This window comes from Rousettus aegyptiacus, unplaced genomic scaffold (assembly GCF_014176215.1).
Source record: "Rousettus aegyptiacus isolate mRouAeg1 unplaced genomic scaffold, mRouAeg1.p scaffold_m13_p_2, whole genome shotgun sequence".
Lineage (NCBI taxonomy): Eukaryota > Metazoa > Chordata > Mammalia > Chiroptera > Pteropodidae > Rousettus > Rousettus aegyptiacus.
In genome coordinates, this window is record NW_023416295.1 from 78,052,795 (window position 1) to 78,067,163 (window position 14,369).

Sequence of the window (14,369 nt, forward strand, 5' to 3'; positions counted from 1 at the left end):
ATTCCCAGTTTGGAAACAATACAGAGCTCTCATAACCTTGGATATAATAAAGTAAGTTTTCAAGCTATGAGAATTATTTTTTCTTCACTTTTCCTCATCTAGCCTAGGATATTCTTATATTCCCAACCCTGTGCCCACTCTGATTTAGAAAATAAAAAATAAGACCTCTTTTGATGAAGCCTGGTATGTGTGTATGTATGTGTATCCAAAATTCATTTTTCACCGATATCAGATCTTCTAATGTATATTACCACAACTCATCCATTTTTATGTTGACGGGATACTTTTTGACTATTTCATACAAGGCTACTATGAACATTCTAGAGTACGTCTCCTGAAGCATATGTGCATGAGTCTCACCAACATATATACTAAGAAATAGATTGCTGAGTCAATCCAAGTAAATTAACTACTCCTGTTTTTGGTGTCTCTGTTACTTAAACACATTGACTAGATAATCACATTCTACTGAAAAATGACTTATCTCTGTTAAGAAAGGGACATCTCTTAATCTCAGTACATGTAGTTAAGGGAGTAGTATAATTATTAGTATTACATTTCAAAGCAGCAGCATAGACACATGATCTTACAATGCTGCCAGAAGGTAGCAAGTAGCTGAGAATCTAGTAGTCTCTATTCAATTTACACTGTATTCAAGGCTAAAGGCCAGAGTGAAACTATGGCAAAGTGATTCTGATTTCACTTGTAGTCTTCTGACTTCCTAGATAATTTCACTTGACTACCTTAAGAAGAAAATGAGGTAGCTCTTGCTAAGATGGGCAATATCAAACATATATGACGATAGGAGCCACAAAATGCTTATAGTTCAAGTGCTAGAAAAGAGGGAGAAGATTCCACCTTAACTGTGTTTTGGAGATTTTCTATAAGAATAGATAATGCTTACTGGGTAGTAATTAGCTTTCTTGTCCCACTTTCCTTACCACTTTAATATTTAAAAACTGTGTTCATTTTCCAAACAATCTCACTGGTCTCTGCTAATGCAAGATAAAAAAATAAAAATAGATCACTTATATGGCAAGCACCCAAAGATCATAATAACTCATTATTAGCTATGAACTCTTTCCAGAAAGACCACCTCATTCTCCACCTCTCCAAAAATTCCATTCTCCAGCTCTCAAACCCAAGGTAACTTCATCATAAAAGAAAAACTATCTCAGTTACCCTCCAATAAAAATTACCTTTACAATTTTTCCTTTCATTATTCCAGAGTTGAGAACCATTTATAATAATTAATTGATTGCAAACAATTAATATAATACTTTATTTCATGAGTGGTAATCTACTTTTAAATTACCATAAAGCCTATGTGACCTGAATTATGTTTTATAGAAAAAAAATTAAAATATCATAAACCCTGATAAGAAAAAAAAAAAACATTAAAGAAAGATAGGCAAAAACAGTAATTATTAACTCTTTTGACCTTCACGGTCCAGTATGCTAGCTGCTGGCCACATGTTGGCTACAGAGCAATTGAAATATGGATAGTATGAACTGAAATGTTTATAAATTAAAATAAAAGCTGAAATAACGAAGAAATTGAAATGTTTAGAAGACTTCAGTATAAAAATATAAATTATCTCATCAATAATTTTTATATTGATATGTTGAAAATTTTATATATAATCGGCTAAATAAAAATATAATATTAAAATTAATTTCACTTGCTTTTTTCTTTTTAATGTATCTACTGGAAAATTTTAAATTATATATGTGACCTGCATTTGAGGCTCACGTTATATTTCTACTGAACAGCACTGTTCTAGATCTCATCTGAGTTTATCATTCTATTAAGCTAGGTTTCCAAAAAAGCTGTAGACCTGGACTATAGTATTCTTTCTATAGAAACGCCTTTACTAAAGAGTAACATAACTCTCTGCTCTTATAACTTATTTAAAATTAATTTAAAAAAAGAAACTATTAAAGGTAGAAGCAACCCAAATGTACATCAACAGATGAATGAATGAAAACGTTGTACATACATATGAGGGAATATTAATCACCCTAAAAAGGAAATTCTGACACATGCTACAAGGATGAGCCTTGAAGGCATTATGCTAAGTGAAATAAGCTAGTCACAAAAGGACAAATACTGTATGATTGCACTCATGAGGTACTTAGAGTAGCCAAATTCACAAACAGAGAGTAGAATGGTGGCTGTCATGGGCTGGGGAAGGTGGGAAAGGGGAGTTATGTAATGGGTACAGAGTTTCAGTTTTGCAAGATGAAAAATGTTCTGTTGATGGATGGTGGTGATGGTTGCGCAACAATGTGAGTGTATTTAATGCCACTATACTATACACTTAAAAATGGTTAAAATGGCAAATTTTATGGTATTTATATTTTACCACAATTTTTTAAAAAGGCTATTATCTGCACACATCTATCTGTAAATCTGCTGTACAGGATAGTGGATAGTGCCTTAATACATTCTTTCAGAGTTCTGAGTTGGGAAAAAGTTTCCTTTATCTAATGAAGAGAGATACTTACTTTTAATGGACACTAAGCTGCGTAACTCAGGAGGTTTTCCTTTTTGCCTTTCTGCCAATTTGCCTATAAATGAATTGTGTGTTCACCTGAAATAGCTTTCTTCCTTTAAATCGAAGTTCCTGATAGAATCATCCCATTCCACAACCAGCTTCCCCACTGCCACACATTACCCGTTTAATCTGGTTCTTATCTTTTCCCTTTTAACTTTTACCACATAGATCCTTTTATTAAGCTTCACCTCAAGTCTCCTTTGAAAATTAGGTAAAGTATAATTAATAAATCTTAGTCTTTAGTTATTTAAAACAAGCAAACAGAAATCACAACTAATAGCATAATCCAAACATATGAGCCTGTAATTTTATTACAAAGGGAATTACCACATTACAACTCCCAAAGATTTTTTGATTTGTACTGCTGGATATATTGATCAAGATATCACTAAAATAGAGGTTATTTAGGTAGAAGATGGAGAAAAATTGGCTATGCAGTAACTAAGAGAGGCAGAATTGTGAAATAAAAAAACTTTATAATTAAGCTAATAATACTGACATTAGCATTGCATTATCTAGTGCTGAAAAATGTTCAGTATAAATTTCAATCCTAAAGGTTCATAATAAACAACCATGTATTAGGCTACTTCCAATGATCTATATATAAAAGAGCACTGAAATTCATTTTTTAAATTCTAGACTTGAGAGTTTTCACTAACTCAGACAAAAGCAGCTTAATCCCAAATATTTTATTCGCTATATGACTGTTCTTTGTGATATCTTAAGTACATTTCTCAGTTTCTATATAGAGAAGCTATCAACAATATTATAAAAAAATTCCGTAAAAATGTTTACTACAAGTACTTGCTAAAATATTGACTACATTTACATGAATTTAATATAAAACTGCAAAAACACTTACTTGAAGAAACAAATGTATATAGATAGCGTATATCCAGATAAATTCTTATCTGGATCTATAATAGCCCTGCATACATCATAGTGTAAAATAACTCTATTCATTATTCTGACCATAAAACAATGCAAATCCTGAATATATATGAGTAGTTGTGCTATAGCATTTATTAAATTCTTTAAGGCATGACAGATAGCAGAGTTTAAAGTTATGATTAAGCAACTGAATAGTCTTACCCTCCAATAATATATTGTTAGTATATATGCTGTCTTAAAATTCAAATTCCAAATATATAATAAAAACACCTACCACAAAGCAAAAAAAAAAGCTAATTTTTGCTACTTGAGTTGCAGTAAGCTTCCCCACAGTTTTGAGTAAGAATTCTTGTTCTTTCACAGTAGGATATGACATACGAGACAATTTAGCTTCCAATGCATGGCTTGATGGAAGCTGTCGAATCTCCATGATATTACTGAACCTTACACGAGACTTTTTGGGAGCTTCAAAAAAAAAAGTATAGTACAAATCATTAAATGTTTCCCCTCACATATAAGAAAAGTTATGAGTTTTAATTCACTGATACATGCATATTATTTAATCCATCTATGATCAGACTCAAACAATCACAGAAAACCAGTTATATTATTGCCTGGGGCAGCTTTGCTCATTCAAAATAGTTAGAGGAAATTTTAATGAAAATTTGATGAGAACGTTTTAAAGGTTTTAAAACAAGACCAATATTCAAACAAGAATTCTGCCACTGTATCCATACACAACTTCCCAGTTCAGGATTATTGTAGCGTTTACAGTAAAACTTTATCTGGATTTTTCCTCACAGGTAATTAATTTATGAAAATTGCTCTTCTAGTCAAGCATGCAAAATCTTCCTCTATAGGTCCATTCCTTGGAAGGGAATATTATGGATAAATATTGTGCCTTATGTTGAAGGTGGCATTCTTTACTCAATTCACAGAACCAGCAAAACGATATTTTGCTATCAAGGTTTTTGACATCATGGTTGAAGAAGATATTGTTCATTCTAAAATACATATATATTAAAACCACAGAGATTTCTGGTATTAGGAAATTATTTCCAGTTTAATTAATTAAAATTTCCAGTCAAACTTCTGGAAGACTATACGCCATCAATACCACGTGGAGCAGAACTGCCAGCTGACACTGATATCACTCTAAGTTTTGAGAAGGCTTGAATGAAGCTAAAATTTCCACTCATTTCTAATATATGAAATTCTAAGTTAGCTAAAATTTCCACTCATTTCTAATATATGAAATTCTAAGTTTTGCTTACTTTTTTCGGTATTGGTGTTTGTGTTCTCAGGTTTTTCACTTGGAAGATCATGAAATTTCACAGGAACATACAGAGGTTCACTCTGAAATATAACAGAAACAAATATAAATAGCAAGTATAATAGCTGATATACTGGCTAAAATTTAAGTGAATAGTATACAGACACAGATACTACCCAAAACATTCACCACGTTTCTACAACATAATTTTCCCAAAATGCATTTTCAAGACTTAAAAGAAAATTCAAATGATACACACAGGTACAATGACAGAAAAGAATCAGTTTAAAGTTTAGAAATATAATAGTATAGCACTGGTACATTATGATACTTTCAGTTAATAAATTATCTCCCATTCCTTTCCTTCATTCTTTTAAAATACTCATATTGAGCTCCTACTATGGCAGGTGCTGTTCTAGATCCTCAAGACATGAGTGAATAAAGACAAAATCTGTCCTCAATGATCATGTAGTCCAAAGAGGAAAGCAGACAATGAACAGATAATCATGAATAGAATATGTATACATATTTGCCAAATTGTTTCCTCTTACTACTTAAGATTCAGCTAAAACTAAAAATTCCTGAGAACTCCTATAGGATTAATCAGTTTTTACTATATACAGGATATCAAGTCCAGAGCAGCTAAACATAAATTTTTCATTAGTCCTAGTAACGACTTTATAAAATGGTATTTTAAGGGAACTTTTCTAGATGCTGAGATATAAAATAAACCAGTGGTAGACAAAAGAATTAAAGCCAGGTTTGACCAATCATGCTCTAAAAGTTTGTATTTTAAAGTGGTTCTAAATTCTTCACTTGTTCAAATAATCTATATTTAAGGGCATAATTTTCCAACTAGGCTATTTCTTAAATTAACATAATTTTTTTATATCTTTGATTCTCTTTTTAACTCCTGGTATAGAAAGAACTCTGCCAATGAAAAATATTCAGTAAATGAAGAAACAATAGGATCTGGAAATAGACACAGGTTTTTTGTTACATTGAACTTTTCATTATAGCGTTTGGCCTAAAAAATCTGACATATCCATCTTACAGATAATAGTAAAAATTAGCAGAAGAATAGTTACAAAAGTAGGCTTTTACCTCAGCTCTGTCTTCTACATTGACAGAGACGCCTAATAATAATCTTATTGATACTTAAGATCCCAGGGAAAAGAAATGACATTTTCTAAGCTTCATAAATACTTCACAGCACCTGGTAACCTACCCTGGATGCAAAGTAGCTCTACAAGTCAGACAAACAAACAAAAGACTGTACTGTCAATAAGGCTACCAAGCTATTGCTTCATAAATTGGTATTAAATTTTAGAGTAACTTAAAATTTTTTCTCAGACAGAATGCCACATTTGGAACAATACATTCAAAAGAGATGTCTTTAGTGATGGTGTAAAAAAATAGATTTTTACATACTATCTCTCTGACTAGATTATCAATACCTAAAATAAGTGAATATATTAATTACTTTATTTGCTTGCTTATTATTTGTCTTCTCCTTCCTAAACATACACTCTCACACACTAGAACATGAGTTGTATTTCCGGAGTCTAAAACAAGTGCTTAACACATATTAAGCACTCTTAAAAATTTATGGGATGAACAATCTGTTTACATATTCTGTGTCAAGCAAATATAATTATTTCTAAGTGATAATTAATAATAAACATGAAATGACAAAGTTGGTAAGAAACAAAGGACAAAGGACTGTCCTTAAAAATTTTTACTACTTAACTATTTTCCTCTTCCACCCTTTCCCTCTGTGGTGGATTAATTGCTTATTTTTAGGCCCCAGGAATCCCTATGAAAAAAGAGTTCCAAACTAAAAGTCTCATGGAGAGTACCCTAATATTGATATATATATATTCTCTAGTACATATTTATTCTAATACGGCTAGAATATATATATTCTAATACAGCTATAAAGTTATCAAAGCTATTTCAGTCTTTCCCACCATGACTCAACTCCATTCCTGACAAGAAAAGTGGCACTTACCAAAGAACTTTTCATAGTTGTATCTGTTGTGCAAGCAGCAAAGTAACCTTCAGCATCTGCAAACTACGAATAATAGGACATAAACTCATGTTATAAAGTAGGACCACTATCAGTCACAGTGCAAAAAAATAGAATCAAAAATCCAGATTAGACCCATAGAAATATAACTATTATTAATAATAATAACCAAGTATTCAACCATGCAAGGTAGGTATTATCAGACAGGATTAAAATCTAACCCCAAAACTTAGGCCTTTTTTATAATTTTATAACATTTCAGATTAGCTGGGAAAGTAAAGGGTGGGTACATTAGTGAAAAAGACAAATAACATCTTAGTATTATTATGATAATAGGATTAATCTCAAGAACTCCCTAAATGGGTTTCAAGGACTGGACCACACTGTGAGAATCACTATGCCAGGGCTGTATGAACACGCTTCTATTCATACACACAGCTACAGCTACCCTATCATTACTCCTAAAGTCCAAAGAGGTTAAGTAATTTGCCCAAGGTCACACAATCAGCGAGTGACAGAATTTCAAACACTGAAGCCCATGCTCTTAGGAACACTTATAAATCAACAAAGAAAAGATCAGCGTAGATAAATGAACAAGATATAGGCAATGGACAAAAATATTCTATTGTGCAATAAATATATAAAAAGTAAACAAAAATATGCATATTTAGCAAGATACTACTGTTCGCCTATCAAATTAGCAAATGTCAGGCTTTTGATAAGGGTTCTATCTCATATGCTGCTAACAGATATGAATGAGGTATAATTGTAAAACAAACTTATTTGAACTTAAGTAGCTATAACCGTAAGACTAAACTTATTTCTGCTTCAAATAATTTTTTAATATATACACAGAAATATATAGCCATAGAGAGTATCAAATATTTACAGTGGTCTTAAAATGGTGAGATTATGGATAGATTATTCTTATTCTTGTTACCATAATCTGTCTTTAATAATGTACATTTATCACTACAATTAAAAATACTTAACATTAAAAAATGTTCTAGTAATACTAAATTACATAGAAAGTTGTTCATGATATACTAGAAAACATGGAAAGCAAATTATAAAACTATGCAACAATAGAATTTCATTTTGTAAAAAAAATGAAACAAAAATGCACACTTGCAAAAGAATGACAGGTTATATGCCAAAATACTGTCAATGGTTATTCCCTTAATGGTAGAATTTATTATTTTATTTTTTGTTCATCTGTATTTTCAACAATGTACATGTATTAATACACATGTAACATTTCTACATGTAATACAATAATGTATATGCATTCCAATAATGTATATGTATTAATTTTAAGAAGTAAAAAAATACACATATTTTTCATAAGTTAAATTTTTGTGCACATGTGAGTGTATACTTCCAGGCTTTACCTCAAAAACAATTACTGAAAAGCCCTGACAAAAATCCAATGAGTATATTGCTGAAGAATGTACTCATTAGATAAAACAAGAAATAATATTTTAACACCCCCAAAATAATACACATAAAAGGAGTAATAGAGAGAGAAAATAAAACAGTATTAACCAGGGGCTGAAAGGAGGGAGGAATGAGAGTTATTGTTTTATGGGTACAGTTTTTCTGCTTGGGATGATGAAAAAGTTCTGGAGATGGGATACTGGCGATGGTTGCACAGTAAAGTGAATGTACTTAACATTACTGAACTATACATTTAAAAATGGTTAAAATGGTAAATTTGATGTATGTATATTTTACCACAATTTTAAAGAGAGAAAAAGGGAAAGTGAATTAAAAAAGGAAAAGAATTGATATGAGTTTTATATTCTTCATTCTCAGAAATTCAGTTTCTACTTCTATGAGTCTGCATGTTATGTTAGTTACATCATTAAAAGAATATAATTTGATTAGCCAAACATCTGAAACATGCCCTGAAATATGCTTTCATTTTAATATGTAAACCCTTGATTTATTTTGCTTCTGTAATAAACTTTACAAGCAATTAGATGATACTCATCCAATCTGCAAATGAACAAAGACTCCAGATAGTCTGCTTACTCCTTAGTTTCATCATCTTCTCCACATTAATTGATTTTGGCTAGTTCAAAAAATTTTAACAACTCAGAGGATATCATGAGGTAAGGGAAAAAAACTGATTATGTACCTTTGATTTCTAATAAGATATTCTGACACCAAATTGATTAGAAGAATAAATCTAAAATTTTAGACAAAAAGTTTTTTATCATGCTACGTTCATTCCACTGAACTTAAAACTGGACTGTCCTTCAAAAAACCAATACATCTTTAAACTTTGAAAAAATATATGCTACCTCCCCCAAAAAAAACACTTAAAATTTAAAACTTACAAAAGCAGTATGCTTTCCTCGAAATCCTCTTGTACACTGTTGTCTCCATGGCTTCCAAATAATAAAGCCCAAAAGGTATAGAACAAACATAGATGTTTTTGCAAAGGTGCTGAAGAATGGTTTGTTGTACTGAGTGAACACATACTGCAAAAGAAAAAGTTACATAAATTATGAGATGACTTTAAACCTAATTTCTTATCTCCAATAAAACAAGGCATGACATGACTTTTAATTCTAGAAGTTCATTTAGAAAGGAAAGATCAAAAGAGATTACAGAAATATTTTAGATTCATTTCTGAATATCGTATCTGCCTTGCAAAAAAAGGATGGTATACTCAAACCCCAAACAAAGCAGGAATAACTTGCAAAAAAAGTTTTGTTCTACATACACTGAAAACCTACTGTGAAATGGTATGTATGCTAGGGACTAAGGAAAATAAGACAGGCTTTCCTGGGAGGAGATATAAATTAAGAATACATAGCATAATGTGTTAAGAAACCATGACAGGGGTATAGACGATGCTACGAGAGTACCAAAGGGAGACAGATCATTTTAAAGGTCATGAAAGTTTCCTAAGAGAAGCTTTTCTTGAGCTGTTTGAAGAGCTGACTGAATAGCTCAAAGTAAAAGGCAATGAAACAGAATGGTTTATGAAGAAAACTGAATGAAATTCAATGTTATTAGGAAGTTATACAAAAACATGCAACCTTCGTTTAAATTGGAAAGAATGAACTCACGATTTTTTTTCCTAAAAAAAAGTTCCTAGTTATGTGCACTGAAAAGGCCTAGAAAAAATGACACTACTGGAGGAATGAGCACCTCTAGAATCCGGACAGTGATCTGAACTATTTTGCACTAAAAGAAACCACGGGTTAATAAAGAAATGGCTACATCTAAGTATGGGGTAGAAAATGTACCAGATGAGCTTGGGTATCTCATGTCAAAGCAAATAGGATACTAAAAATTAATGAAGTCATACTAAAAGGACACTAGAGCAAATTTGAAGGGGTTCCCTTCCAGTCGTCAAAAATAGGACTGTTCAAGCATCAAAAGAAAAATCGACAGTTGTTTGAAATATCAGCTATACGAAAATCCATGAATGTATAATGATATGCAAAAAACTCTCAATGGTTACTACTGCAAGTTTTTAGGCAACATTAGTTTAAAATTAATAAAAAAAAAGAATCAAGATTTATTCAATCTTTCCTATATAAACCTATTTCAGGATAACCAAACAGTATTGTGGAAAAGTTGTTAAAGAATTCCAGCTAATAAATGCAGAAGAAATGACCCTTAGAAAAATCACCACTTTACAACCTCTAATGAAATATTCAATAGGCAATAATCATAAAGATATTCAACTATTACCTAATGCCTGATGAGGAATTATTTGACTCCAACTGGCATCAACAAAGTATAAATTGCAGTCTTTATGCCTCATGTTCTAATGTGAAAGGAAATACCCAGTACCACCAAGGTTATTTTTCCCTAAAAACTGAAACTGTATCACGACGACTTTATACCTAACTACAATTTTAGAGGAAATAAAAGAGAATGAGGATCAAGTTAAATGACACCTTAAGGAAGCAATCAGTCAAATCCAGAATGTGTGTGTTATATATTTGAGTCCCCACAAAATCCATGTTAAAATCCTAACTCCCAATGTGGTAGTATTAGGAGATGAGGTCTATGAGAGGTGCATAGGTCATGAGGGTAGAGCCATATAAAAGAGACCCCAGAGAGCTCTCCTACCTCTTCTGCCTTGTGAGGACACAGTAAGAGTGCCATGTAAGAACTAGGAAGCAGCACCACACCAGACACCAAAACTGCTGGCACCTTGTTTTTAGACTTTCTGGCCATCACAACTGTGAATAAATGCTTGTTGCTTGACTCACTCAGTTTTGGGTAAGTCTTGTTATTGTACTCCAAATGGACTAAGACAGTGTGAATTAGCCTACAGGAAAAATGACCAAATTTCTCTAACAAATCAATGGCATGACAACAGAAAAAAAGGAGAGAATACAGTTAAAGAATAAAAGTGACTTAACAGTTATAACAAATATAATCTGTGATCTTTGTTTAGATCTTAAACTAAAAAGATGTCCAGAGAAACTTAAATATGGATTAGGTATCCAATGATTTTAAGAAATTATAATTAATTTTGATAGATATGTTAACGGCATAGTAATTTTGTTTTAAAAATTAAGTCTTTTTCAGTTTGAGATGAGTTTGAAAAAAAATTTAGGTGAAAAGATAAGTAAATAGAATTCACTTTGAAATATTCCAGGAAAAAATATTTGGCTATGATAAAACTAATATAATATTGTATGTCAACTATAACTGAAAAATAAAAATTTAAAAAATGTTGAGGAGGGGTTGATAAGATTGGTAAAATCTGATAATTGTTAAAGGTAAGTAATGGACACATAAAAATTCATTATATCATTCTACTTTATGTTAAAATTTTTCCATAACAAAAAGACTGATTTTCTTTTTAAAATACACAATTTATCTCAAAAGTTTGATAAACACATTTGACTGAAAAATTAGACCCATTACATAGGCACTTGAATAATGACATTATAAAATATCCTCTTACTAACGGATTTTACTTTTTCAAAAACAGGTATACTTTTTTGTTGTATTTTTTTTTTATTTTGCTTAGATATGGATCGTTAAGTTATAATTAATCAGTTGCTCTTTTGTCCTACATTTTATTATCTGATTAATGAAAATATAACTACTTAAAACTAAAATAAAAATGTTAAGATAGGCTTGTTCCCTGTCAACATTAAAGAGATTTCTTTGTAGTTAACCTACATATTATTAATGTAAAAAAAAAAAAGTTTGTAAAAGAATGAAAGGTTACAGAAGAGTTCAAAATAAATGGTCTGCTGTATTCCAGAGACTAACTCCAAAAAGGTAAAAATTTATTTATTCATTGTATATAATGTCAAATGATTAGTTAGTTATGTTAATGAGATGACCAGCAGTATCAAACTGCTTTTTTGACATTTAAGGTCATTTTATAAATGTTAGTTTTCTTTTGTATATTGGCCTTAAGACTGCAACACATAAACTGAAATATAGTAATTTCTGAAAATAAATTTGCCTTTCATTTAATTGGGATCATTAATCAAACAGAATTAAGTAAACATATAAGAAGAAAAACTAACTTGTGAATTCAAAAAAAAAAAAAGAAAACAAAATTTAACTAGGGCAACAATATGTTTGAATCAGCAAATAGATAAATATGCATGCAGCCATGCATGTGCACAATGGTGACTTGTACATGAAAATTCTGATAACTTTCACTCATTTGTCCGAAAGCATTCTTACATTCTACTAAATGGCGACAAATGGTTTTGAATCCTAGATAATTGTTCTAGAAAACAATATTTATAGAAAAACAATTGAAATTTAGAAAAATAGGAAAAACAGAAACACCTTTAAATATTATGAAAATACGCATACATCTTTCTAAATACACTTTCTAAATAACCAGCCCTAAAAGATCCAAGAAAACTATATAAAACGAAAAGTCTCCTTTCAATTTCAACTTGAGTTGACACTAAAAACATCAAAGAAAACAAACCATTCAATATTCAAAATACTGCTTTCAGTAAGCATGAGCAACAGTAATGACTAAAGATACTACGGATTACCAGAAATATTATAATGCAACATCATTCCAAGACAAAGATTACATACCGAAGTAAGTTCTGAGGATGCGACCCATATTACGTCGACAAGTAGGAGAATAACAATCCCAAGAGCCATTCGCCTGCGCTGAGTGAAACCACTGCTCTGAGAATTCATTCGGTTCATGATAAATACACACACCATTTGCAGTCTGTTTTTCAGAAAATACGGAGAAAATTTTTGTTTTTAATAACCATATAAAAATGAAAAAATTACTATAACAGAAACATCTGTTTCAAAGTCACACAGCAAATAAAAGGTGCAAAATTTACCTTACTTTCAAGGCCTTTCTGAGATCTTCAAGAGCAATGCCCGAAAACTTGGCAGATCTGAGTCTAAACGGAGGTGAAGAACTCAGAGCACCTAAACGGAGGTGAAGAACTTAAAATTCATCACATCCTTTTTATACTCATCTTTAAAATAAACGCAAATGAAAGAAATACACCAAAGAGTGTTAAATATAATTGATATTCTCTAGACTTCAAATTATACTCAGAGAAATACACGGTACAGAAAAAAAAAAAGCAATATTCAACGAACTGCATATTTATTTAAGAGTAGCTAAATACTAGAAATAGCTTCTCCGAGTTTCATAAATACAGAACTCCATTCGCCTCTCTCGCCTGTCTCTCCAGAGGAATCCACCCTAGGGGATGTCTAGACACGCGCCTATTTCCAAGTATCTCTTCTGCCCTTGATCGTCCCCAGTGGAGTTCGATTGAGAGAAAGTGATTTGCTCTGAGGCTGGGGGCACGTTTCCAATCACTCACATGGTAAAGGGAAAGGATACTACACCCTTTTCCACCCACCTCTGTCACTATATCTAGATATTTTAGGTGGAAACAGAAATTCACGAAAGCAGTGAGCAAACAGCTGTTAAAGGGAATCTTCCCTTTTCGGTGAGAGAAAAAAAAAAAGTTAAGCCAGTGACGCCTCCCGGGAGAGTAAGTTAAAGTCCTTAAAGGGCGGTGCAGCAATAGCGCTCTTAATTGCCCGAGTCTGGTCCCGGCTCGCACGCCCCTGTCAGTCTCCCCCTCACTCCGACCTATAGACCGTTACCAAGTTGGTCAAGGCACTTCGGCTGCCACCAAGGGCTGGAGGTGAGACTGTTCACGGGCACTCGGTCCCGGTTTGGACTCTGGGTGCTTTCGGGGCCTTCCTGCCTACCTGGCCTTCCTGCCCCGCGATGGCGTCGTGGCGGCACCATGAGCGGACCCGGCCGGGCCCTGCCGCCTCCCAGCGCCACGGCCGCGGCCTTGGACTCACAGAGCCGTCGCGGCGCCTGCCATCGCGCTGCTCTGGAGGTCCAGCCTCTGAAGCCGCGGTGCCCCTCGGGGCAAGGCTGCCGACGCCACCCAGCCTCACTCAGGCCGAGAGGGCGGGAAGCTGGCAAGGAAAAGAGACCTCACAGGCAGCGATGGCCGCGGAGGCCCGGAGATGGACCCTGGCCCCGGCCTCGGCCCTGGCTCCGCCCCCGGCCGGCCAGCCAGCCCGGCGGTTCGCCCCCCGCTCCCCGCCCCCCCGCGCCGCGGCCCGAAGACGGTGGCGTAAGGGTTACGTCACGGCGGCGCGA

At 33.2% G+C, this 14,369-nt stretch overlaps 1 protein-coding gene across 1 annotated transcript in view; it reads right to left on the bottom strand.

The window, feature by feature from the left end:
- Positions 1-14,270, bottom strand: part of SLC35F5 (solute carrier family 35 member F5) — a 35,935-nt gene extending 21,665 nt beyond the window's left edge. Inside the window, exons 1-7 of the mRNA XM_016156299.2 lie at positions 13,964-14,270; positions 13,069-13,159; positions 12,806-12,947; positions 9,094-9,237; positions 6,734-6,796; positions 4,724-4,805; positions 3,724-3,914 (exon numbers count right to left, since the gene is read on the bottom strand). Of these exons, the coding sequence (XP_016011785.2) occupies positions 3,724-3,914; positions 4,724-4,805; positions 6,734-6,796; positions 9,094-9,237; positions 12,806-12,947; positions 13,069-13,159; positions 13,964-14,003 (753 nt within the window). The 5' untranslated portion in view covers positions 14,004-14,270. The remainder of the gene's footprint in view (positions 1-3,723; positions 3,915-4,723; positions 4,806-6,733; positions 6,797-9,093; positions 9,238-12,805; positions 12,948-13,068; positions 13,160-13,963) is intronic.
- Between the last annotated feature and the right edge of the window lie 99 nt (positions 14,271-14,369).